This window comes from Terrapene carolina, unplaced genomic scaffold (genome assembly GCF_002925995.2).
Source record: "Terrapene carolina triunguis isolate 2854851 unplaced genomic scaffold, T_m_triunguis-2.0 Scaffold34029, whole genome shotgun sequence".
In the NCBI taxonomy this organism is placed as follows: domain Eukaryota; kingdom Metazoa; phylum Chordata; order Testudines; family Emydidae; genus Terrapene; species Terrapene triunguis.
The window spans coordinates 1,362,624-1,387,242 of NW_020698380.1; the positions used below are offsets into that span (position 1 = coordinate 1,362,624).

At 40.3% G+C, this 24,619-nt stretch overlaps 1 protein-coding gene across 1 annotated transcript in view; it reads right to left on the minus strand.

Annotated features, from left to right (window-relative positions):
- LOC113405160 (phosphatidylinositide phosphatase SAC1) overlaps positions 1 to 24,619 on the minus strand; it is a 54,468-nt gene that overhangs the window by 15,721 nt on the left and 14,128 nt on the right. Inside the window, exons 2-8 of the mRNA XM_026646082.1 lie at positions 20,427 to 20,524; positions 17,508 to 17,582; positions 16,204 to 16,331; positions 13,541 to 13,690; positions 8,752 to 8,811; positions 6,734 to 6,767; positions 543 to 644 (exon numbers count right to left, since the gene is read on the minus strand). Of these exons, the coding sequence (XP_026501867.1) occupies positions 543 to 644; positions 6,734 to 6,767; positions 8,752 to 8,811; positions 13,541 to 13,690; positions 16,204 to 16,331; positions 17,508 to 17,582; positions 20,427 to 20,524 (647 nt within the window). The remainder of the gene's footprint in view (positions 1 to 542; positions 645 to 6,733; positions 6,768 to 8,751; positions 8,812 to 13,540; positions 13,691 to 16,203; positions 16,332 to 17,507; positions 17,583 to 20,426; positions 20,525 to 24,619) is intronic.

A 24,619-nucleotide genomic window follows, 5' to 3' on the forward strand; every position in this document is an offset into this window, starting at 1 on the left:
AGAAGGCACTTCAGTCTGCTTCCCTTTCAGCCTTTGGCTTGAAGTCAAGAAAAAGCAGTAGTTGGGGTGTGTGTGTGTGTGCCCCAGCTTACATTTTCTTTTCCTGCACATGAGAAATGTTTTCTTGTGAGGTTCTTTATTAGTTTGAAAATTTTATGTAAAGTATTTTACTGAAGTAAATACCACCATAAACAGCTTATTTATAGGATAATCAGTATTGTCAAGTGTTTCATTTAAAACGATCATCATTTTAAATTTTTGGACTAAACATAAATCAAATGCCTCAAGGAGCAATAAATGAGGTTTGCCGTTTAATAGATGCATCTGCATATGAAACTGCAGTTTTGTGCTCAAGGTTGTTTTTCTGTCCAGTTATTACACTGAAGTAAAATATTTGGCACAAAAATCACATCAGGTTGTGACAGAATGGAACAAAACAGTAATGTAAGTGGTTAAATACTTATGACATTTGAAAATAAGAAATGAACGCGTTACAGATATGTTGACCGTTCCAACAGTGGTTGCATTGTTCGTCATCCTACCTCTCACATAATAACGTACACCAGCTCTGAAACAGCTTCTTCTAGAGATAAGCAGCCAGTCAAAATACTTTCCATTTATGGAACAAGAGTGCATAGCTATAACTGGTAAACATGTTAAGGAACACACAATTTTGCAATGTTTACTATGGTATTTTTAAATAAAAGGGAACAGGCACAGACATAGGGCCAAATGATTAAATAAATACAAAGAATTTTTGCAAACATTCATTGATGTGTAGGTATGTGTATAAATATACTGTTATCCCTATGTCAAGTTATTTATTATATTTAACTTCAGAGTCAACAGCCTAATACTAAAATCAGTATGTGCATGACAGAGGAAGTTTTAAGGGATGCTAACTAACTAAAAAAAATATGAAGCGATTATAAATAGGAGAAAACGGGATATGAAGAGATTGGAGACTGGTCTCAAAGATTCTTCAGTTAAATTAAATTAAAATGTTGACACATCTAATGATAAAACATTTTAAATCTATTAAAAACCCATGAACACAAATAACCATCACATTTGAAAGAAATAGGTCAATACTATCAGCATCATATGTATGATCTCAGGCCCTGGCCAAAAAAAAAAAAAAAAAAAGGCCTGAACTCGGAAAAAAATTTCAGACTGCAGACCAAGCACCTTCTGAAATGCGTTATCTTTTTCTAAAAGTAGTTTTTCCCACCTTCTGCAACCAGAATTAGAAGAGAAGCCTTCAAACCTGATCATGCTCTCTCATAATATGTGCATCTTGACAATATGCTCCTGGAACACCATGGCAGGACAACATTACATTGTCAATAGGCCAAATTTGTCCTTAGATGTACACAGCCCCTACTGAAATCTTAAAGGGGAGCTGTTTATACAGACACTTCTGTTCTCTTAATTAAGCCCTACACATCACTTTGGTATCAGATTCTAGTCCTTACTGTTAGGGGATAGTTGCTAAGGACTGGCAATTTAACTTAGGAATCCAGTTCTGTCAAGGTCATAACTACTTTCAGTTGATGTTAGATAATACAGCATCAAACTAATATCAGAAAGCAGCACTCCTCATGTACTGCAGCAGGATGCCGAACACAGATTTATACTACCCTCTATTGCCAGCAAGGTAGAACTACAACTTTAAAGGACAAGACTAACAGGCTTTGTTTTAGCTTTTAATATAGGCATGCTGTCCTGTCCCTCTGCTCTGGTCTTTTGAACAGCCAATATGTTAACCATCTTACTATTTGCTAAGGTCTGCAAGGCAAGTTTTATTCCAATAAAAAAAAGAAATCAATTTTCTGGGTTTTTATTCAAGCATAAAAAATTGTAATTCTTAAAAATACAGCTGATTACTTACATATACACATTTCACCTCACAAATTTCATCTCACCGAGTGTTTTTCCCCACAAAAATCCTGTGTAGGAAACCCACTTTGTTGGGTAACTGCACATTAGGCCGATACTACAGATTTCATTTACAGTTGTGCCAGCACTCTTTGTAAAAAATCCCAACAACTAGTTCAAGTTTGGTTAAGAGAATATACAAACAGATCCTCTGCCACCCAAAATGCCCTCAATAAAGAGTTCCTAGAGAGGGATCTATAAAGGTCTAAAATTAGACATAGAACCACATACACAAACTCTTAAAATCCTTGTAGATCCAGAGATCACCTCAAATATCTCAGGGCTTGGATTTTATTCAGCAGGAAATAAAAGCAGTAGCTCTAAACTTGGCTGTTTATCAACACTGCCATAAACCTAAGATCGTAGGCTCAATCGATCTCCTACGGAGAATTTAAGAATGGAGGGATGGACTTTTTGGGGAATTAGACATATTCCCCATCTCTCCGCTCTTCATCTCTCTTGAATCAGGGTAAGATCGATACCAGAGGAGTTTTATAAAAATGAGAAAGTTACTTACCTTATAGTAACTGCAGGTTCTTCAAGATGTGTGGGCCCTATCAGTATTCCACTGTGCATACACATGCTCCATGTACCTAGAGTGGGAGAATTCTTGAAAGCAGTGTCTGTTGGTCTCTGCATGTGCCCTTGCTCTCCTCGTGCCTCTGACTGAGGAGCTGAAGAATGGAGCTGACTGACCACCTCTCCAGTTCCTTCTCTACCACAAATCCAAGACTGATCCAAAGCAAAGGGGAAGGAAGGTGGGTAGACAGAAACCACATATCTTGAAGTACCTCATCACTATAAGGTAACTTTTCTTCTTCGAGTGCTGGTCCTTATGTGTATTCCACTGTGGATTATTGACAAGCAGTACTCAAGTAAGAGGAGGGTGTGAGGATGCTATTGCTTGTGCTCTTGTAGTGTGCCCTTCCCCTCCCATGAGTGGGAGGAAGATGAGACAACCAATCAGAGTAAGATACCGTCCAAGGTCCATTTAGAGATCCTCTGTGAGGATATAGCCTGACCTGAGACTCTTTCCGCTATGATGATAAACACTTGGAAATTTTCTGATTGGCTTTGGCTGGGTCTGAGCAGGATGAATGTCCACATGGAAGTATGCATCCTTGATACTGAGAGCTGTAAATCCCATACCATTTTCAGGATGGGATTGTAGATGCCAGTATGACCATGTGAAATTTCAGTTTGCAAATAAACCAGTTGAGATGGCAGAGATCAAGGATGGGTCTCCAGCCACCCTTCTTTTTGGGTACTAGGAAGTATATCGAATAAAAACCCTCTCCTTGGTGTTGAAGAGACACCCGCTCTACCACTCCTCGCTGTAGGCGGGACTCTACTTCTTGTTTGACAATCTCTGTGAAAATGACCCCTGAAAAGAGGCAGCAATGGGGTTTTGGAGGGCAGGGAGGTAAATTTGATCGCCTAGCCAGAATGGATGATGTTTAACACCCACTTGTCCATTGTTATTGCACTCCACTTTTGGAAAAAGAACGGTAGGTGATCCCCAAAGGATGTGTGGAACTCGGCAGATGGTGGCATCATTCACTGGTCTGCAGCTTTGAAATCCCATCAATAATATCATTTAGACAGGGCTGGGGTTGGGATGATGTTGCTGCTGCAGAAGGTGCAGGGAAATGGGACATCTGAACCTTTTGCCTCTTTCGGGGTAGCTCATAAAACAACCAATAGTAAAATTGTTGAGCCATCTGTCTAGGCTTGTATGATTGCCTGTGGAATTCTCTCTTCAGGGCAGATGTATATATTCCCTGGGAGTGGGAATATATACAGCTTTAGAATGTTTAAGGACTTATTTGTCTTTTGGTTAAAAAGATGAGTTTTGTCGAAGGACAGGTGTTCTGGACCTCCCTGGGAAGCCCCAAAGTGCAAAGCCATGATTCACAGAGCATCACGATCGCACTTGCTATTGAACTTGAAGATGAATCTGCTGCATCTACTGCTGATTGAAGAGCGGTCCTGGCAACCAACTTACCACCTTCCTAAATGAGAGCCTGGAATAAAGCTCTATCTTGTAAGGGCACATGGCAGACCAACGGACACTGCTTTCAAGAATTCTCTGACTGAGTGCCTATAGTGCATGCATACACACAGTGGAATACACAGAAGGACGAGCACTCAAAGAAGAAAAACAGGATTTGCCAGATCAGTGGTATGATCAGTGGTATAACCAATTTAGTACTTGCTTCTAGTAGGCTATTACCCACAATGCAATTATTCAGCGCATAGAGGGCTGGAAAAAATTCCTTCTTATCCATGGAAGGAATCACTAGATCCTAAAATATAAGGGAGATTACTGGAATGGGGAGTTTTCTAATACTAAGTAAACCATGTTCTCAATTTATAACACTTTGTCTTTTGTTAATCTCTAAGACTCCCTATGGTTGATTAACTACAGGGCTATAGTCAGAGAGCCCATCCTTGGGTGTTGACTGTGCACTCCTATCTTATGTAATAACTCACATGGAAACTTGCTGTGGGCCACCTTCCAAGTGAGCACAGGGAAAGATATACTTCTTTATTTCATGCAGGCTTACTGGAGGGTAGGAAGAAGAGAGCCTGGGGTAGAAATCTAGAACAGCACAGACTGGACACCAACCTGAGCCAAGAAGATTATATCATTGTGTCTCCTCAAATCAGTATCTGGTTCCACGCTGAGACAGAGTGGTTGAATTCTAGACTGCTGAACAGAGCATATTTATGTAATCATATTTGCTTTAACAAGAAAAGGTCACTATCAAAGTTAGCAAAAGTCAAAATTAACAGATAGGACCCTGTAACAGCGTGCACCAATCTCTCGTGAATGCCCCTTCTGGTTGGCTGGGTCTACAGTCTTTAAATAGTCCCGGCCCTGTTATCGGGCCGTACCCCCAGGGCTTCCTCCTTGAAGGCAATGGTTTCACCCCCTTGGCCTACTCTGGACCCAGCTCTCCAGCCAGGCCACTAAATAGTTCATTTTTCTGGGGTTTATTACTGTCCGATTGTAGACCAGTTCCCCAGTGACCCATGCGGGGATGGGGGGGGAGAGACCCAGGCCTGCCCACTACTCTGGGTCCCAGCCCAGGGACCCTAAGGTTAACAGTCAAGTGCCACTGTGTCCTTTTAATTACACTGCTTTCAGTTCCTTGGGCCACTTCCCTGCAGCCCCAGTCTTCGCCGAAGCATCACCCTTACTTCAGGGCTCATCTAAGTTCAGGCCCAGCAACCAGCCAGCTCTTCCTCGCTGCCATGGTCCCTGCCAGAACTGAGCTGTCCCCTTTGAGCAGCCAGGAGCACCAACTGTACTCCTCTGGCTCCAACAAGGAACTGTCTCTGGCTTTGCAGCTCTTTTCTTTATGGCCCTCCGGGGCCCTGATGGCTGCTTCTGCTGCAGCCACTCTAGGCTGCTTGGAGGACTTCTCTACTACTCTTTTTCTGGGATGGGGGTGGCAGGACCCTGAGGCCTCCAGCAGGGGATCTCTGGGCCTAGTGCACCCTGTCATAAACCCATCTACCCCAACAAAACAAAGCCCAGTTGTCCCCCGATTGGGGCTTTTCACCTTTTCTAACTCAAAAGCGGTAATATAATTGAAAATCCCAGCTTTTGTTAGGCAAACTAGTTTACAGCCAATGCAAGATATCAAGTTAGTTTAGGATTGCGGGAATGCATGTGTATACTCTGCTACATGCATCATTCTTATGAGTAAGGTAGAGTATTGATATCAAAAGCACTGTTTGTTAAGAGAAGGATTCTTGTAACTTTCCTTCAATTTCTGAAAGGATGAGCAGAAAGATGGCAGAATGTGCATGCCTACTCCTGTGACATGGGATGGGGAGGGCTCTGAGTTATTACAGAGAACTCTCTCTCAGGTGTCTGGCTGGTGAGTCTCCCCCACAAGTTCAGGGTGTAAATGCTCACCAAATTTGGGGTCAGGAAGGAATTGTCTGCCAATCTGACCTGGGGGACACCTTGGAGGTTTTTCGCCTTCCTTGGTAGTGTGGGGCACGGTTCACTTGCTGGTTTGAACTAGAGTAAATGATGGATTCTCTGCAACTTAAGGATTTCAGTAATTCAGCCAGAGGTTATGGCCTATTACAGGAGGGAGGTTCTGCAGCCTATGATATGCAGGTGGTCAGACTAGGTGATCATCATGGTCTCTTCTGGACTTAAAAGTCTATGAGCCAACATTGCTCTTATTTTAAAGTCTATTAGCCTTGCTAATGCCCGTTTAAATTGTATCTGATATATTTATGTCCTTGTAAGAAAAAAAAAATCACTTAATAGATGTCATTCAACAGATCACAGTCTAACCATCTAAACATTTAGTAATATTGTAGGTGAAAGTACCTGTCTAGCAGGATATAATCACATAAATATTGATGTGAAAATATTTATTAAACTGAGCTTTGTCTTCCAAGAGAACAGCCAAGACTAGAAAGGTGATTGTTCAAATCATGCTTATAAGAGTGGTTTATATAAAATTGTGTTAAATATGAAAAGCAAAATATTTACTCTTTGCATTCAGACGGTCCAAAAATATAAATTGCCTACAATCATTACATGCTATATGTTTGCAATTAGGACAAGATACATCAAATTTTGTGAGGAGACTATTTGAAGATTTATGTGGTACAGTTGCCAACTACAGTTAACTCTTGCACCATCAACATTTTCTGCCTTAGAAAGTCAAATATTCTCCTAGATAATCTGATGAAACCTCTAAGGTTAAAAAACAAAACGAAGCTACCTAGAGCAAATTTAGGTTACAAAACACGAAAAGGATACATCCATGCATCACTGGAAGAGCAAACCTATGGATCTGAAAATACAAAAGAAACTGTATAACACATTTAAAAAATATATTTTATATAAGTTGTCTAACAAAACAGATATCTCCAAGTACTAACCCAAGAAATAGATAGATGACAAGTGTATGAAACTCTAGTAAAAGGCACACATTGTAAAGGCAATTCAGTTTAGGAAGAGGGACATTTATTGCAAATGAATAAGAAAAAGTTTCATGTTTTCTAGACAAGTGATTTCTTTGCACAACCACAAAGATTTTTTGCTCACTAATAAAGCAACAAAGTGTGATATTTCTTACCAGTCATCACTCTGTAAAGCAGAAGACATTCTGTAACCATGCTTATCTCACAGAGAGTCAGTGAATGACCTTGGTAATAGCAAGCTGCCTTGGAATATAAGTGGGTATTTGTACTCCCACTTCTAAACAGAGATCTGCTTAATATTTTTGCCACAAACAAGCTAAATGTAAATTAATACCTAGATGTATTTTCTAAAACCTACGTGAATACTGTCAATGTATGACATGAACAAATGTGTTAGCTGAGTTCGGAGCTACCAATACAAGTCTTAGCTAAGAAACATTGTCTAGCTCATGTGAATAATTTAAGACTAGACTTAAGATATCCAAGGGTGTAATGTTATCTGGATATAACTTGCTAAACACAAGAGTAAATATGGCAATATACTGCCCTTTACACTAATTAGCATTTAATTAAAACAAGTTAAAGGTGGTTTGCAAATATAATGCTATGTTTCTCTACATGGTGTAAAGACTAGAAAAAGGATGGCAGATCAGGAATCAAGTCACCAGGAATGAAGGTATTGAACAATGGCTCTGCTGCATTCTCTCAGTCCCAGACACCATGGAACCCCTTCTTCCCAGATCATGATCCCCTTCTAAAGATTTCAGTATCTCCCGAAGTTGTCTGCTACCACATTCTCTCTGCTGGCTGCTACAATAAAGTCTTCCCTTTCCTTTTCATTATGAGGTTACATCAGTGGAGAGAGGTTACAGGGGGTGGGTGCAGCAGCCAGCACAGAGAATACAGTAGTAAAACACCCTTATATGTAATAGAGTGTACATGCCCTGGTTCTTTATGAAAATGTTGCTGCCTTCTGTGGATGTACAGGCTGCCATGTGACTGTTGGGGACATCTGTGGGTTTTGGAAGCAGAATCTCTGTGCCGGACTTTCCTACTTTGTGTGGACTTTCCCTATGCAGTCCACAAATTATAGTCCAATTTGGGGGAGAGGGATGTCAGAAACTCAAGTGACATCTTTATTGACCAGTTTAAGTTGGTTTTTAGCTCGACACTTCATGTGACAATAAATTCCCAATATAAACACATAGTTGTGTACGATCCTTCATTGTGCACTTGTACAGCTTAGTTTATATTAGGATTTACCTGGCATGTCTCTAAGCTTATGATCTCTTGAAGAATTTGTTTGAAAAGTAACGCTGATTTAGCCTAAAAACCTTGAAAGTGTCCTTTTGACCATGTGTGGAAATTTTGAGGAAAGGCAACCCAGACTCAAACTCATGGCTGTGTCAAGAGACAGAGGCAGTATCCTTGGGGAACAATATCCGCCTTAGATAAGGCAAAGCAGAGCTCAATATTTTGCAGAATTCCAATTACTAGACACATACTGCCCCCACCTCTTCTTGGTGTTATTTTTCTTAGCATAAAGCATATCAAAGTCTATTTTTTTCCCTAACAGACATTTTCAATAAGTCATTATTTCACCAGATATCAGAGGACTTTTGAGTGAAATTGAAATGAAGTGATTAGTTTAAGACAGATAAATGTAATGTCAATAGCTTCCCCACACACAGGTAATTTTGCTACAACTAGCAGACAAGTAACCAATATTTTATCTACCAGCGTTCTGGGTATCTGAAATAAAGACATATGCAAGACTAAAACACTTTCTCCAGAATATTATATCTGTGCTACATTTGATATAGATTATTAAGGGAAACTTCCAGCATACGTTACCTCTGGCTGAGCAGCAAATTCTCTAAGAAGATGCCCATTCCACACAAACCGTGGATCTGCCTGTAGTGAGAAAAATAAGCAAATAGGGTTGTTGGGTATTTTTGTTGGGGGACGTGGGGGTTCTGAAGCTCAACTTAGTTCTATGTTAGGGCAGAAGTTCAGCATTATCCTGCATAAGCATAAGTTTGGGTGACTAGATATATGGTAAGGGTGGTACACCTGGCTTTCACAAAACATAGTTTGCACTCTTTTGGCTGGACGGGCTGCTGCACAGACGCAGAGCTGGAAGTCCTACCAGAAGCAGACAAGACGTTCCTGGTCCAATTTTCAGAGGTAGCGAGTATCCTTAGTTTCCACTGAGACCTGTGGCTGCTCAGCACCTCTGAAAAAAAAATCATCAGGCCAATTGAGCAGCTGTTGGTTCTGCAGCTGAAAGGCTTAGGGTTTCAAGTGTGCTTAGGACAGCAACAGACTGAGTCTGTTATGAACAGACTAGGTCTTGTTTTCCATGCTATAGAAATAGTAGACAGTCATTCCAATCTTAACGCCAAGAGAAAGGCCTGAATGACAAGGTGAGAAGTTTCACACTGCCGAGTCAATACGCCTTGACTCTGACATGAGCAGGGGGGTGAAGGGAGAGTAACATCCATCTGGATAAAAAGTTAGTTTAGTCTCAATGTTGAATCAGTGCTTGGCCTCAGACTGCAAACAAAGCTATCACGGTGACATAGCCAAGAGAAGCTGATCAGACCACCAACTCATTTAATAAATGCCAAAAAGATGTTAAAAAGTGGCAATTTCTATCACTACTGACCTGGATTTTAACTGGTGACAAAAAGATACAGACTATAACCCATCCAGTGCCCCCTTTATTAACACTCTTGACCACTTTCTCCCTACCACTCCTGCCAGAAAAACAAGGGACACTGGACCACGCCTTCCATTATATCTTTTAATCTACAAGCAGCAGCATTTTCAGTCTCCATTCCATATTCTCTACAAGAAATCATTTAGGCTACATCTACACTAGAAACTTCAAAGCGCTGCCACAGGAGCACTGGGAGAGAGATCTCCCAGTGCTCCTGGTAATCCACCTCCATGAGGGGAATAGCAACAGAGTAGTGTCCACACTACCGCTTTAAAGCGCTCAAACTTGCTGCGCTCAGGGGGGTGATTTTAGAGTTAGAGCACTATAAAAATGTAAGTATAGACAAGCCCTTAGTTACTATCCTTTTGTTCTGTAGAACAAAGTCAGTACATTGTAACAAAAATCAACCCAGAGTGCTTTTGAGAACTTTAAACGGCAAGATATCAGTACAACCCAATGAATTTTGGAACAAGTGGAAACTCTCAGAGAGGAAAGTGAGAACATGCAGAAAGAGACTTATCCCCAAGGAGATCACAGCACTTTACTGGCTTCTATTTCAAGATGAAATATTTCTTCATTGAAATAGTGTAGCCATTTAATAGCAAGCAAAAGCTGCATTCAGCAATTTAGGACAGAAGAAATACAGGGGGATTTCTAACAAAGCACGTTTTTAGCTAAATTAGCATTTGACCAGGATATCAGGACAACTGCTGCGCTTGTTAAAAATGTTATGAAATACTGGAGGTCAGATTTTAAAAGATGAGTAAGTACAAGTACCACAATTACACAGGCAAATTTGGGTGTGTGAGCAGCTGTCTGGCGAGTTAAATGGGTAACTGGCAACAAGTATGCAGCTACCTGATTTTGCATGCACATTTATATTTTATCTCAGTTATGCAGGGATAATTGCATGTGCCCATCTTTGAGCAATTTGATCCCGGACCATAAATGACAAGAACATTGGTTTTAAATCTTATTTGAATGCCAGCATCAGAACAAGTGAATGAAAGACTGATGCTTAGAGGTTATAGTGCCACTCACTGAGTCACCAACGCTACTTCCTATAGTACCCTAGGTTTAGCTGCATTCAAGTGCTGATCAGGCTTGAGCCTACTTGAGAGATCTGATGGGTTCACAGTCCAAGATGGCATGGCTACAAGCAGACTAACTATTTCAACACCTGCAACAACTGGCATCTTACATACCTTTTAAAAATGTTATATTTATTAATATAAATATAGAGTGCTTACTGACTCAAAAAGGGAGACTTCAGTATGTTAGATCATTTTAAACTGGAACAGAAGATTTTTTTAAATGACTAATGTGCTGACATGTCCCTTCCTATGGTTGAGAGGATAAATACATAATGACACTTTTCTGAAACTTGGTAGATTGATTTTAAGGCTAAACAATCATTACAGCTAGACCATTTGTGGGGGAGGATGAGAAAGTACCATATAAAAATTGACAACACAGAACAGTACCCAAACACAGAATTCTAGGGTTCATTAACAAGCAATATGGTCTGCTGAAGTTTTTTAAGAAGAAAATGAAATGGACATGAAGGTTTAAAAAGGGCATGAGAATCGCTTCTTGTTCCCAGTTCTGAAAGTATCCTGACAGTTAGGAGGCAAACCTTGTAAAGGAGGCTTTATAGCCTCTTCTCCCAGTTGAAAATGAGCTCCAACGGTCTCAATGATTTTAGAAAGCACTTGTTGAATCAAAACCACGTTTAGCAGATTATGAATTCTAAATCTTTGGGGAAGCTGAGAAAGTTTACATTCCTAAATATATCCCCTGGGGCCTTAGTGTGGCTGTGTTGTTTTGTTTTCTTTAAGATTGAAATTAAACATACTAAATACTGTTTCTAACAGCATATTAAGATAGTCAGGTTTAGAATGCAAAATCCCAGGGCCAAAGGCCACAAACCCACCACTCTGTTCTGTATCCTTCCCAGTCTCTCCCCCAAATGCAAGCTCAGGTGGTGTCTCTCCACTTTTTGATGACGCAACCCCCACTGTCTCTGATCCTAATCTTAGAAACCCATCATTTTTTATCTAACTCCTTCCCACAGTGTCAAAAAAAGTTACTATGCAAGTTGCCACAGACAAACTCCAAATAAGTCAAGTACCCTAGAGGTTAAGAGAAGATTCAAAATGGAAACGTGTAAGAAATCATGTAAGAGTTATTCACCTCAGAAGTTACATTTTCTGATGTCACACTTACACAAAATTAACTCTCGCTATTTGAGTCAGCAGTACAACCAAGTTTTAGGTTTGTGGAGTTTTGTTCTGTTCAAAACTGCCACAATATCTGGCATTTTGGAGTAAGCTTTTTAACTACACTGTTTATTCTCCACAGGCTGGAGAACTGCAAACAACTATTTTTTCAATTCTTACTGTTTGAAGAGGGAAGGGGAATGAAGACGATGTTAAAACACTTAAAGTGTAACTTCTATAATTGATTGTCTCACTGCACACATTTTCAGTTGCTTCCCTTTCCTTTTGTGGTCAACTACTCATTCCAAAAACAGCCCGACCATAGTCAATACTATCAGGCTGAAGATTTTACACAGCGAGTATGACAATGTACTGGCAGCATGCTGATAGTGAAAAATACAAAAGGCACACAAGCAAATCCATTTCACTAGTTTAGTTTGAAGGTGGAGAGGTAAAACCATTTTTACTATGATTTTCAGAACCAAGGGACCATTAATAGCTTTCTGAAAAGCAACTGCTATTACACTATGAACATACATACCTACCCTTTTTACAGTTTATGCATTAAATCTATGGCCAGGTAAGTCCACGAGGAGCTCTAATTTCACTGACAGTACCATAAAATCTTAATTTAAAAACATAAATGAGGATTTACATAAGATTAAGAACAGCTGGAAGTGCCAAGATGTTTGTGCCAGGAAGAGACAAGATACACACAAAACCAGGAGTATTGAACGGCTCAGATGTGTAGTTCTCAGAATTCTAGTGTTGAGAAGTTGTATTTTAAGGACCTGATCCAAAGCCCAGTGAAGTCTCTGGAAAGACTTCCATTGATTTCAATGGGCTTTGGAGGAGGCCCTATAAACAGTACTATTCCACAATGAAGTGTCTTAAGAGGATTAAAAAGTATTTGTAAAACATTTGCAAGTTTAAAAATCAAGCTGGGGAGAGACCTGTTGCTATAAGATCTACGATATTTAAACTTTACTATGAAGTTAATTGGGACCTGCATTATGGTAGTTAAGTATTTTAAATCAAAATGAAACAAAAGATAACCAGCAGTGGCAGGCAGAAAAGAGAAAGGAGTTGTAGTCACTGTATATTTGTGGCATTTAAGGCCAGCATTTTTCCTCACTTTTCCTTTATAAAATAATCAGGAACATCGAGCAGCCCCCAACAGAAGTTTGTAATATAAGATGATCTGAGCATGGAACATTAAGGATTGTGGCAAGGAGGTCAGAAGCAGCAAGACACAAAGACCTATGCAGGATGGCAGAAGGAAATAAAAGATAGGATAGTATACTAGTCAGCTCCGAAAGTACTGATTTTTTTTTAAAGCTGTCTTGCGACAGGTTTACCCACAGACTGTTGAGAAGTGTAATATACACAAATTTAATGCTACAGAGCCAGGAGTGCTAGGGCTCTGTTTTAGGAATGCAAAAGTTCAACATTAATTTTAAGGGGATATCTAGTTTACAAAAACAAAATGGCAAGTTTGAAAGCTAATCTATGTCTCAGAAACATTAAAAGGGATGAAACTGACACTTGTCCCCTCAGAGTTCAGTCCAGCCAGAAATTAGAATCTAAATAGACTAGTGAAATAATCCCATCAGTTACCTGATCTATAAAATAAACCCATTACCACACATAAAACTAGTTGACAAGGAGCTGGATACAAGACAGAAATCAATGGAATCCTTACCCTCTCTAGTAGGCTCATTTCTTGGAATTCTGGACTGGTGTTGGCTAACCTTTGCAAAGTGTGCGTTAGGTCATATGTTGTAGAGAAGTAAAATCCATCCACATTCAAGACGTGACTAAGCATTGCTAAAAAGGCTTTATTGTCCTGCAACTGTTGGCAGAAAGAACAAAGAACACTCTTATTTACCAACACCAAATTGCTGCGTTTTTTAAGTTCCCCTTTTTAAAAAGGCACTGATTTTTTGCTTACCACCATGTTTTGCAGGAGTACATTAAAAAAATAAAATAAAAAAAAAAACACACCAATATAAAAGGATACCTTGAGATCACAATTTTGAGAGAATAAAAGTAGACTGCCAGTTTACAACGTTAAACTGCTCCAGTACACCCTGATTCAATATGTACAGTAGATGAGAGAACGCTATACTTCAGGGGGTTTGACCAATAATTACTCCTGGGGGAAATTTTGTGCCACTGCATACAGGTAGAATTCATGTCCCCTGCAGATGTTTTTTCTTCTCCACAGAATAAAGATTCTGGAGAGGCATTGCAGTTACACCTTTTGCCCACCAGCGGTGCCAGAAGAGAAGGGAGCCAGTGTGCAGAGAGGGAGCGGGACAGACTGTGTTCCTCACAGTGGGGCCTAATGAGGAGGCATGGGACGGACACAGTGGGGTACACGGGGCTTCTGGGGGGCTGTCACAGACTGGACTAGTGGGAGATCAGAAGGACTAGTGGGGAGAACAGATTGGAGCATGGGCTCAGAAGCTAGTGGGGTGACAGCATTGAGCCAGGGGCTGAATGGAAGGGGGACTGCAAGGCCACCTGGGGATGGGGGGTAGATGTGCCTCACTGAATGGGAGAGGCTAGGGGGTCAGCTGGAGACTCCCCAACTCCCTAACAATCCCTCCCCCTACCCACCTCCACCCCCCAAAAAATACCTGTTCCAGACTTCTCCCACCCACACCCAACAACCCTCCAGATTCACTCCCAAACTCCTTCCCTCTCCGTCAGCTCCTCCATTACCCCCGAGTCCCCCAAGCCTTTGCACTGCTTCTGAGGGGTGCAGGAAATATGTTACTGTATTGTAGTTTAAATGAATTACTCAACGTTCTGTACCAATAAGCCTAGTAAGGAATCTGTCAAAAAAATCTCCTGAATCTTTTGTGTGTGTATGTTGTTACAGACATACTTGCTGACAGATATTTTTAAATGAATTGCCAGAATAATTGAAACTGGTGTTAAATTGTTATTTTGACAAATACAATATGCAGAATTTTGTAGAATTTTAAAATACTGTGTGAAGAATTTTTAATTTTTTAGCACAGAATTCCCCCAGGAGTAAATAATGGAGATTAGACTGATACCAAGTGCTTCCCAACCACAGAGGAAAAACCTGTTGTGCCCCAAAGAGTGTACAGTCAAAAAAAAGGCAAGCGAGAGGTGAGGGGGAAAGGATACAACATTATGGCAAGGTGATCCCAGTGATAGGCTCATGTCTTGGTTGCAGGTTTGGCTTATTTTATTTTTAAATAGATACTAAATTCACCTCCTATCCCACCATTCAATCCCCATGTCTTTGTTCCACAGCAATCCCGTTTCAGTTCCAATGAATTTATACCCTTTCATTCCTCCCAACATTCAATCCCTTCCCTCCATGTAAACAAAAATGATCAGTTCAGTGATAATCTAAGTGAGATAAATAGTTGGATCACTTAGGGCTGGTCTACACTGGGGGAGGGGGGTGAAATCGATCTAAGATACGCAACTTCAGCTATGAGAATAGCGTAGCTGAAGTCGACGCATCTTAGATCGATTTACCTCGGGTCCTCACAGCGCGGGATCGATGGCTGTGGCTCCCCCGTTGACGCCGCTTCCGCCTCTCGCTCTGGTGGAGTTCCAGAGTCGACGGGAGCGTGTTTGGGGATCGATTTATTGCGTCTAGACGAGACGTGATAAATCGATCCCCATAGATAGATTACTACCCGCCGATCTGGCGGGTAGTGAAGACGTACCCTTAGTCAACTAGTTTCTTGTAGGTTTCATGGAAGTAGTAAAGGATTTGACATGGAGAAGGTAGTGGTTTTGTGGACCAGCTCAGGAAGGACATGCCATACATAGGAGACAGTGTGGAAGAAAACACAGAGTTGGCTGTGAAAGAACTGGACAAAGAGGGTCTTAATGGGCATTGTGGGAAGAAAGAAGGGGTGCAGTGTTGGGAGACATAAGAGACATGGGTTTGAACTTGATGCAGTGAGAGATGGGACCTAATGAAGGATGATTTGGTCAAAACAATAAGAAAGGCCATCTTAGAAACTGGAGGGAGGGAGCAGCGAAATTGGTGTCAGGAAGGTCAGGGACACAGAGGTTGCACAATGGAGTTGATTTGGGAATTTGAATGCATAGATTTTCTCTAATTTACACTCATATAAGCAAGAACATGCACATGCTTATAACATTATGAATAAATCAAAGCAGATGAACCACAATGCCATCAGCATTTTAAAAGAAACTGCACAACTGCTGTAACAGTCTACAAACTATGCTTCAATCCCAGGAGACCTACATTTGAAGAGGGGTTTTTTATTATGCTAAAGACAAGCCATCAGAAAATTGCTAATCAGTTGTGGCTCATTTATTTTTCTTCTACCAATCTACTCCTACCTGAATATCAGTTAAGTGCAGCATGGTCTTTTTGTAGGAGAGGATGTCAAAATCAGTTGCTTTCCAGACTGCATGACTGAAACATTCACCTACTTTTTTCTTTTTTGTTATTACAATGAGATAGCTGCCTGTAAAATAAAAAATGTAGAAGTCAAGAGTAGTTAGATATAACATGATTCAAGAAAACAAGGATAGCAAGCACAAGGCTATATACGAAAAAAATGCATGAAGGGGAAAGAGGGAGAAAAATTCCTGGAAGTTCCCCTCCTCAAGAGTTTCCTCTAAATCCCTCCATTGGAAGGAGGTTGCTCCACTCCACAGAAGACAGTTTGGACAGCCCAAAACGCACAAATGAATTAACTTTCCTGAAGGTTCCCCATGGAGTTGGGTAGGGATAGAGCACACCTTTCCAAACACCCACACTCCATCCCCACATGCAGATCTGAATCTGCCAAGCACACTTCAGGGTCTTGAAGGGAGAGAGAGTGCAGCAGGGGCAGCCGACCCCCACTCCAGATCCAAGTACAGACAGTCCTCTCCACACACCGATCTTTTAGGGTGGGGACGCAGGAGATAAGTGACTGAGCCCATAGTTTGGAGAATGCAGAATCCATCAGCAATACGTACAATGACAGTGAGATTCAACAAATGAGATTCAATTTAGAAGTCTTACAGAAGGTCACAGATATACTATTTTATCCTAAAAGACAGTTGCCCTAAAGCCTCCAAAATATTAGGAAGTTTTGTTCCAATTTGTCCTCTTCCTTTTGTTAACTGTTGATTTTTCCTCTACATTTGGGAAGAGGTTTGAAAACAGCCATTGATTAAACAACTAAATACACTGATCTCGCATCAGGTCATTCCCAAATATATTATTTCGTGTACCAGTACTATTGACTTGAAATCAAGCCTCACCAAAAAGTACATAAGTGTTACAGCAATTCCAGTGGCGAGGGTGAAAGGGGGGAGGGAAGTAAACGTTTTGTAGGTTCTGTAGAAATATATTTAAAAAGTAAGTTGACAGAATGGTCAATTAACTCCTTTTCTACATTTAGATATTTAAAATTCATAGGACATCTTCGCTTTCCTTTCATTTTTAAGCATCTTTAGTTAGCTTACACAGATGACAAGTGTCCTACTATAGCAACTTTTAAGAAATGATGAAAAAAGTGATTTTGTCCAACAAACCGTAATTCCAGATTTCCTTTATACATGAACCACACTTTCTCCCAGGCTTTTAGATTTCTCTAGCAATATATTTTCACCTACATTCTTTCACCAGTATAGCATTTTGTTTTCCTTACCTGCCACCAGACGGATTGTTCCCAAAATACCATATATAGGCCTTGTAACAGCTGAAGGGGGAACATCTTTCTTAACTGAAAAGCAGAAAAACAAGATGTCAAACTACATCTGTTTCATGATTATATCCCATGTAACTTTATTAAGTTGGATTTGATCATGAAGTTTCAACCATGTCATTAATGAGTCACAATTGTGAGAGGCAATGGATTAGTTTGAAAACATGCTGGGAAAGAATTTAAAATTAGGAAATGAAAGTTTTCTATTCTGTTTAATCAACAAGAATCACTCTAACTGAAGAAATTCAGGCTCATTTACCGGACAGTCTAGCTGGGTAGCTCAGCAGCAGCGCACTGTCCTGCCAGCAGCAAGGAGTTTCCTGTTTTGAACCAAACTCCAGGTGTCAAGGCCCCAAGACCAGCCACAAGCCACTATACCTGGCCTCCCCACTTCTGAGCACCCCTGCAGCATCTCAGTCCAATTCCACACTGAGCAACAGGGCCAGACATGCAGTCCGAATTGTGATTTTTAAGTTGTAAGGCCAGCTCTTCAAGGCAAAGACTACTAAGAGCTGTACAGGTGAGCTAAAGAATATAGTGTCCTGAATGATAGGTGTGGTGGGGTGGAGGGTGGGAATGCAGCTTGCAGAAGTGCTTCAGTATTATACTTTTATCATCCATAGATTTAGGGGTCATTGTGAGGACCATTAACACCAAGTTTTAAACCAGGCTTGTATGTCATCCTAGATTTAAGTCACAACTAAGTGCCCCAACAGAGTTTGAAGAATGGAGAAAAATGGGACTAGATTAGTCATTGGGTTACATGCCAATGAAATTATAAAGTAGCTGCTGGGACAACAAAATACCTTGGCTTGAAGAGTTTATATGTTAATGAAACACCAGCATTAGGAAAAGATGGCAGACAACAGAAACCTGGGAAGAGTAATCCTTACAGCTCTGAAGGAGTAATTGCTATTCCAGTACTATAATATTTCAAGAGGATGAGAGCTCTAATCTTATACAAAAATACTGTAAGCTTTACAGTCCAAATTTAGTTGGAAAAGAGATTTTAATTTAATTTTCTCAGTGAGAGAAAGGAGATACACAGATTCTAATATGAAGGGAAAGTATTGTAGCAGCTCCTCTCAGTAAGACAGCATGTGAGTGCACTTTTAACATCCTATTTTCTGAAGTTCATAGCTCAGTATTAAATGGTTTGTTTCAAGTTGCAATTTAGTATCAGGTCTTCACCTGGGAAACAACCTGCGTGTTTGTTAAAACCACACAAATTTGCAAAAGTAAAATGTTAAGTTATGACCATAGCACAGAACTATCAAACAATTCAAACTGTAGCCTTTTAACAGCCTCAGGAAAAAGCTAAAAAAAAATAATAATCACCAACTATATTTTGGCCAAGTTCATAGATTCCAAAGCCAGAAGGGATCACTGTGATCATCTAGTCTGACCTCCTGTATAGCACCGGCATAGAACTTCCCCAAAATAATTCCTAGAGCAGATCTTTTACAAAAACATCCAATCTTGATTTAAAAGTTACCAATTTATACTTGGTAAATTGGTCAAATGGTTAATTGTCCTCAATGTCAAAAATTTACACCTTATTTCCAGTCTGAATTTGTCTAGCTTCAACTTCCAGCCACAGTATCGTGTTATACATTTCTCTGCTGCATTGATGCGCCCATTATTAAATATTTATTCCTTGAGTAGATACTTGTGGACTGTATTCAAGTCACCCCTTAACCTTCTCCTTGTTAAGCTGAATAAATTGAGCTCTCAGAAGTTACAGGAGCACATTTGCACGACATTCATCTTTCGTATGCTTGAGTCCAGACTGTGGCATCAGTCCTAATTAGCATGAATAAGTCAACATTTCAAACTGATGCAGTCATACAGTTATCAAAAAATAAAAAAATTAAATGAGTGGGAGCCCCAAATCAGTTGTTATGCATAAGGCTACGATTTAGTCACGGGAGGTGACGGCAGTCAAGGATTTTGTGACTTTACCGGACCTCTGTGACTTCTTCCACTTCAGCTGTCAGCAGCTGGGGCTGGAGGCAGGACTCTGCGTCCCTGCCCTGAAACTGGGACTGGAACGAGGACCCTGCAGCCCCAGCCCCGTGGCTTCTGCCGGGGGCCGCACGTCCCAGCCCCACAGTGTCCCAGGGCCGTGCGCCCCCCACCCCAGCTGTGGCTGGGGCTTGGCGGGGGCTGCAGCCGGGGCCATGCACCCCTATTCCGCAGTTACGGCCAGCTCCAGAGCGGGGGCGCTGCGCCCTGCTGCGGCCACTGGAGCCAGGGGTGTGCCACCCGCCATGGCTGGGGGCTTGACCTGTCGGTCGCTCCCCATCATGAGACTCCATTCCTCCCCCCTACTTTAGCCCTGCCCCCTGTTATTTTAAGTAAAGTCACAGACAGGTCATGGGCTCTGTGAATTTTTATTGCCCGTGACCTGTCCGGTTATTTTTAGTAAAAATAACCGTGACAAAATCTTAGCCTTAGTTATATGCACCATATATTTTCACCACACATTTTTAATACACACAGCTACATAACTACAAAGAACCTTAAAATCACCTTCCAATAAAAATTACATGTTGAGCTGCAGAAATAAATATCAACGAATACTTTAAAATAGTTAATTTTTACTGAAAATAATCAAAATGCTGTGGCACATTTTAGATTTCTGCTATTGCAAATAAATATCCAGTCCACAAAGGAGACAAAAAAACTCAACACCATGAGTGAGGTGAAAAGAGACTTAAGGTATCAAAATAATTAATGTGGCTATTCAGTAAGCTATCCAAAGAACCCTGACATTAAGCTTTGAAGTAGTATTTAGATTGCTTATTGCACTTTGTCACTGTACTTTTTAATCGGCTGGCCTAGTGCTGGTGAGAAGCATACCTGTAAGAGTGACCTCTGTGGAGACTCTGTCAATGGCAAGAACATCATCTGCTCCATCATCACAAGCTTCCACGTAAAACTTCTCTGGTGTTATGTGCCTTTAAAAAAAATTAAGAGCTATGAGTCAAATAATCCAGACTTGCCATGCAAGTTCCATATTTAGTTATAAACAGCTGGGCAGCCAGTTATGGCTTTTTCCTAATTCCTGAACAAATTTTAAATAACTGTTGACTGGAAAACAGCTGTACACCACTCATATATTTTGTAGAGCACTAACTGGAAATATGAACCTGAGAGTTTTAATTGCTGAATGCAAAATTCCTGGCTTGCTTAACACCAGTGAAATAATCCTGTATCACTCTACTGTAAGTGACAAATATGAAAGTTTCTTGCTGAATGTTTCCTTAAATAAGCTTTAATTTAAAAAAGGAAAGAATTAAAACGTGATTTATTTCATTAGTTCACATGGGCTATGTACAAAATCTTAGGAACCTGATAGAGTTCAAGTTATGGCAAACAAAACTACCATTTTATTGAACAATTATTAATACAGTAACAATTAATATACCACATAAGTGCACATTTAGCAGATTTCAGATTGAGGGAGAGGAAGACTGACACATTAAAGCTCATTTTCCACTAAGAAAGCTTCCTGAAAGATGCCTGTAAAAATCCACTAAAAAACTAATTTATGTCATAATCATAACCCAAAACAGCGGAAGGCAATTCCAAGCAAGAGTACATTGCACCAGACGTACATTAAGACTGGCACTTTCCAGACTGCTAGCGAGATCTCTGCTTCGGGGTGACATATGTCCACAATATCCAAAGTATTATACAAACAAACAATTTAAACACCTGTCATCCTGTTCCGGCTCCATACTTACTTTTCTTTGGGTAAATCCTTTGCAGAATATAGGCATTTTTAAGACTAGTAGTTTAAAAGAAACCAAGACCTAATTAAACAAATGCCTAAAACAGAACATGGCTATGGAGGCTGATTGTCCAAAGATATATTTAGTTGAGGACATCAGAGCTGTACGCCAGTGCCAGTCGTACACTGGAGAGGAGAATCCCTCATTATATTAACTGGATAAAGATATGGGGAAATTATTTTTACTAACCTTTCTCCCTCATTCTCTTCTTGCAGGATTGCTTCTACTACACAGCTTTGTCTAGTCAAATTTGAAGTGCCTCATGTGATGGTGAAAGTCCAATCATTTCTTGGGAGACTCTTTCACAGGCTAATCATTAGGATCTTTCCCCAATTTTCCCCCCTCCAATTAAATCTTGCTTTTCTTAATGTTATCGCTATATTGTCATTACACCTCAGGGCTCTAAATTAATTTCCAAAAAAGAGGTAAAGGAGATGGCTTCTTTAACCTCTAGATAAAGAGTATCAAAATGCCCCTCGGAAACATCATAGCTTTCTCTCTGATTGAGTTTCCTGGTTCTAATTTTTCTAATAATCTCAGAATGGACAATATTTCTACTACATGTAAGGCTATTTTTTAAAGAGACACCATCAACTTGAAAATGTATCCACTGTTGTTAAAATGGAAAATTAACACATTTTCTTCATCCTCTAGACTGTAAGCTCTTTTGGGGGCAAGGATAATTTTTCTGTTGTGTGCAGTTTAACACAATGAGCCCCTAAACCCCCAGAAGGGTCTTCAAGGCCTACCATAATAACTAAGTTTCCTCATCACCATACTTTGCATTTGACAGCACTTTATCTTGGTATATTTCACTGTATATTACACCCATCCTCCCGCCCTTTAAAGGGGTTTCATCACTAATACCAGCAGCAGCAGAGTTTAAACTGAACAAGTAGTTTGAGCATTAGCCTGCTAAACCCAGGGTTGTGAGTTCAACCCTTGAGGGGGCCATCTAGGGAGCTGGGGCAAAAATTGGGGATTGGTCCTGCTTTGAGTAGGGGGTTGAACTAGATGACCTCCTGAGAGGTCCCTTCCAACCCTGATATTCTATGATTCTAAGTAGAACACAACTGTTTGCAGACAGAAAGGGGAAGATGTGGGTGTCAGCATGTTTGGTAGCATTGATCTCAGGTCATCTCAAAAGACAAATAGGGAGCAGAAAAACCCTTATTTTTTTAAAACAAGAATACTTTTTAAAGAAGCAAGCTAGGACACTAAGGAGTTCTATTTGGAAACTGGATTTCTAAAAAATTAAGTTAAAAAAAATCAAGATTATAGCATTCCTTTAAGAGAAAATGGCATTTATTTTACTTAGCACAACATTCTGAAGTTTTACACAATTGACCTATGAGGAAAGACATAGCCAAATATATAAGTCATGGCTAAGCAACAATGAAGGAGGAAGAGGTTAAATTTTAAGTCTAACAATATTTAAAAGGATGTAGAGCCCGATGAAGGAAAAATACAGGGTGAAAAAAGGTGGTTTTTTTTTTTAAAGTGAGGAAATTAAGAAAAAAATAGTATAAGGTGAAAAGCTTTCTGAGCATGTTCTGTATCAACCTGTGGAACTGTCTCCCAAATAATGCAATGGAAGCCTCATTTTTCAGAACCCTCAAAACTAGAATTGACGATACACTAACATACAACAGAATCCTGTGCTGGCAGAATAACGGACTCTCTAGATGGCCTAATTAGGAGTCTTCCATCTATAATTTCTATGATCAATATTTAAACACTCTGGTTTGCACAATATCAATAGCATGGACATAGGTTTATGTCATGTCAAGTATCTTTTCAGCTATATGGCCCCTGGCAGCGCAAGGCTCAGAAATTAAATACTCTAGTTAGACCCTTATTTTCAAATATTTATTAATAGCTTGTGGGGTGACAAGTGTTCATGTATAATGTGAGCTTTTGATTTACTGCACTCAGCAAGGTGGTTAAATCTTTCCTTTAAAAGCAGTTTATCTTTAATTATTCTAACAATACTCTATCAACTGCAAAGTGCTAATAATGATAATGTATGAAGTACTTCTAAATCATACACAAACGCTACATTAAAAGATTAATGTTACAAAACTCAGTTAGGAAACGAAATGCCAGAATTAAAATTGCCTGTGTAATCTTAACTCAGCCCTCTTGCACTAGTTATAGAACATACTATTCCCCTCACCAATTCTCTGCCCAGCTCTTAATCCTCTAGAAAAGCCATTCACTGCCTTCAAGTCCCAGTCTCCTTACCTAGACAGTACTAGTCTCCGCCAAAACTCGAGTCCCTGTTCTCTCCCCCGCCCCCATTAGCCTCCAGTCCCAGTTTCCACAAACTGCACAGCTTTGTTCCAATGTACTCCCTCTGCCCCTCACTCAGATAGCTCTTGTCCTCTGTGCATTAGAATCAGACAACTTCCTCCTCCCTGGGCTCAGCAGGGGCTGGAGATGCAGTCACAGAGCACAGGAGAGTCTCGCCCTGTTCTCAGTTCAGGATGGCCTGCAGCAGTCCAGAGCTGCTATTGCAGGGAAAGCTGACACTCCAGTCAGAGCTTGGCAGTTCAGTGCTGATGGAATCTTTGAGGAATTTGGCTGCTAAAAATCTAAGAACTGATTTTTTTAAAGGTGTATAACTTGGCCAAGTTTAGGCAGATTTTCATGAGGACAACAAAAGGCACATCTCTGACAAAAAGACCAAATTACAGGCCCCTGCTCCAAAGCATGAGGGCGCTAGCACTTAAGAAAAAAAAAAAGTCACCAAAATTTAACACTGGCAAAACAATGTATTTTCTCCCTAACCTCATTCTCAGAAACTTCTGAACTGTTTTGGCTGAAATTTTTCAAAATCAGCCTCAGGCAGACACCTGGCACAGCAAATTTCAACCCAAATGGTTAAAAACTGACAAAAAAGTTATAAGCTGCTGAAAACATGGTCTTACGTGAAAGTGTCTGACAACCTTAATAGGCGGTACGTCTAGCCCCACCTATAATTAAAATAAAAGAGCATCCAAAAATTGAGACAGAATCACGCATTCCATCCTCTGAAGGAACAGCATTCTTGTATATCTAGCCCACAGAGCTAGCCTGCTTGTTTGTATAGCTTTTCTTATGGGTTTGATGTTTTATTAGAATAGATTTATTCTAGAGTATTTTGGCTGTAATGTAAGTAACCTGAAGGCCACAGCCTGTTGAGCTAAAGCAAGTTAGCATACATACGTTCGGGACCTTTAGCCTAGGTAAGTGATGATGAGCTAAAGCATAAAGAGA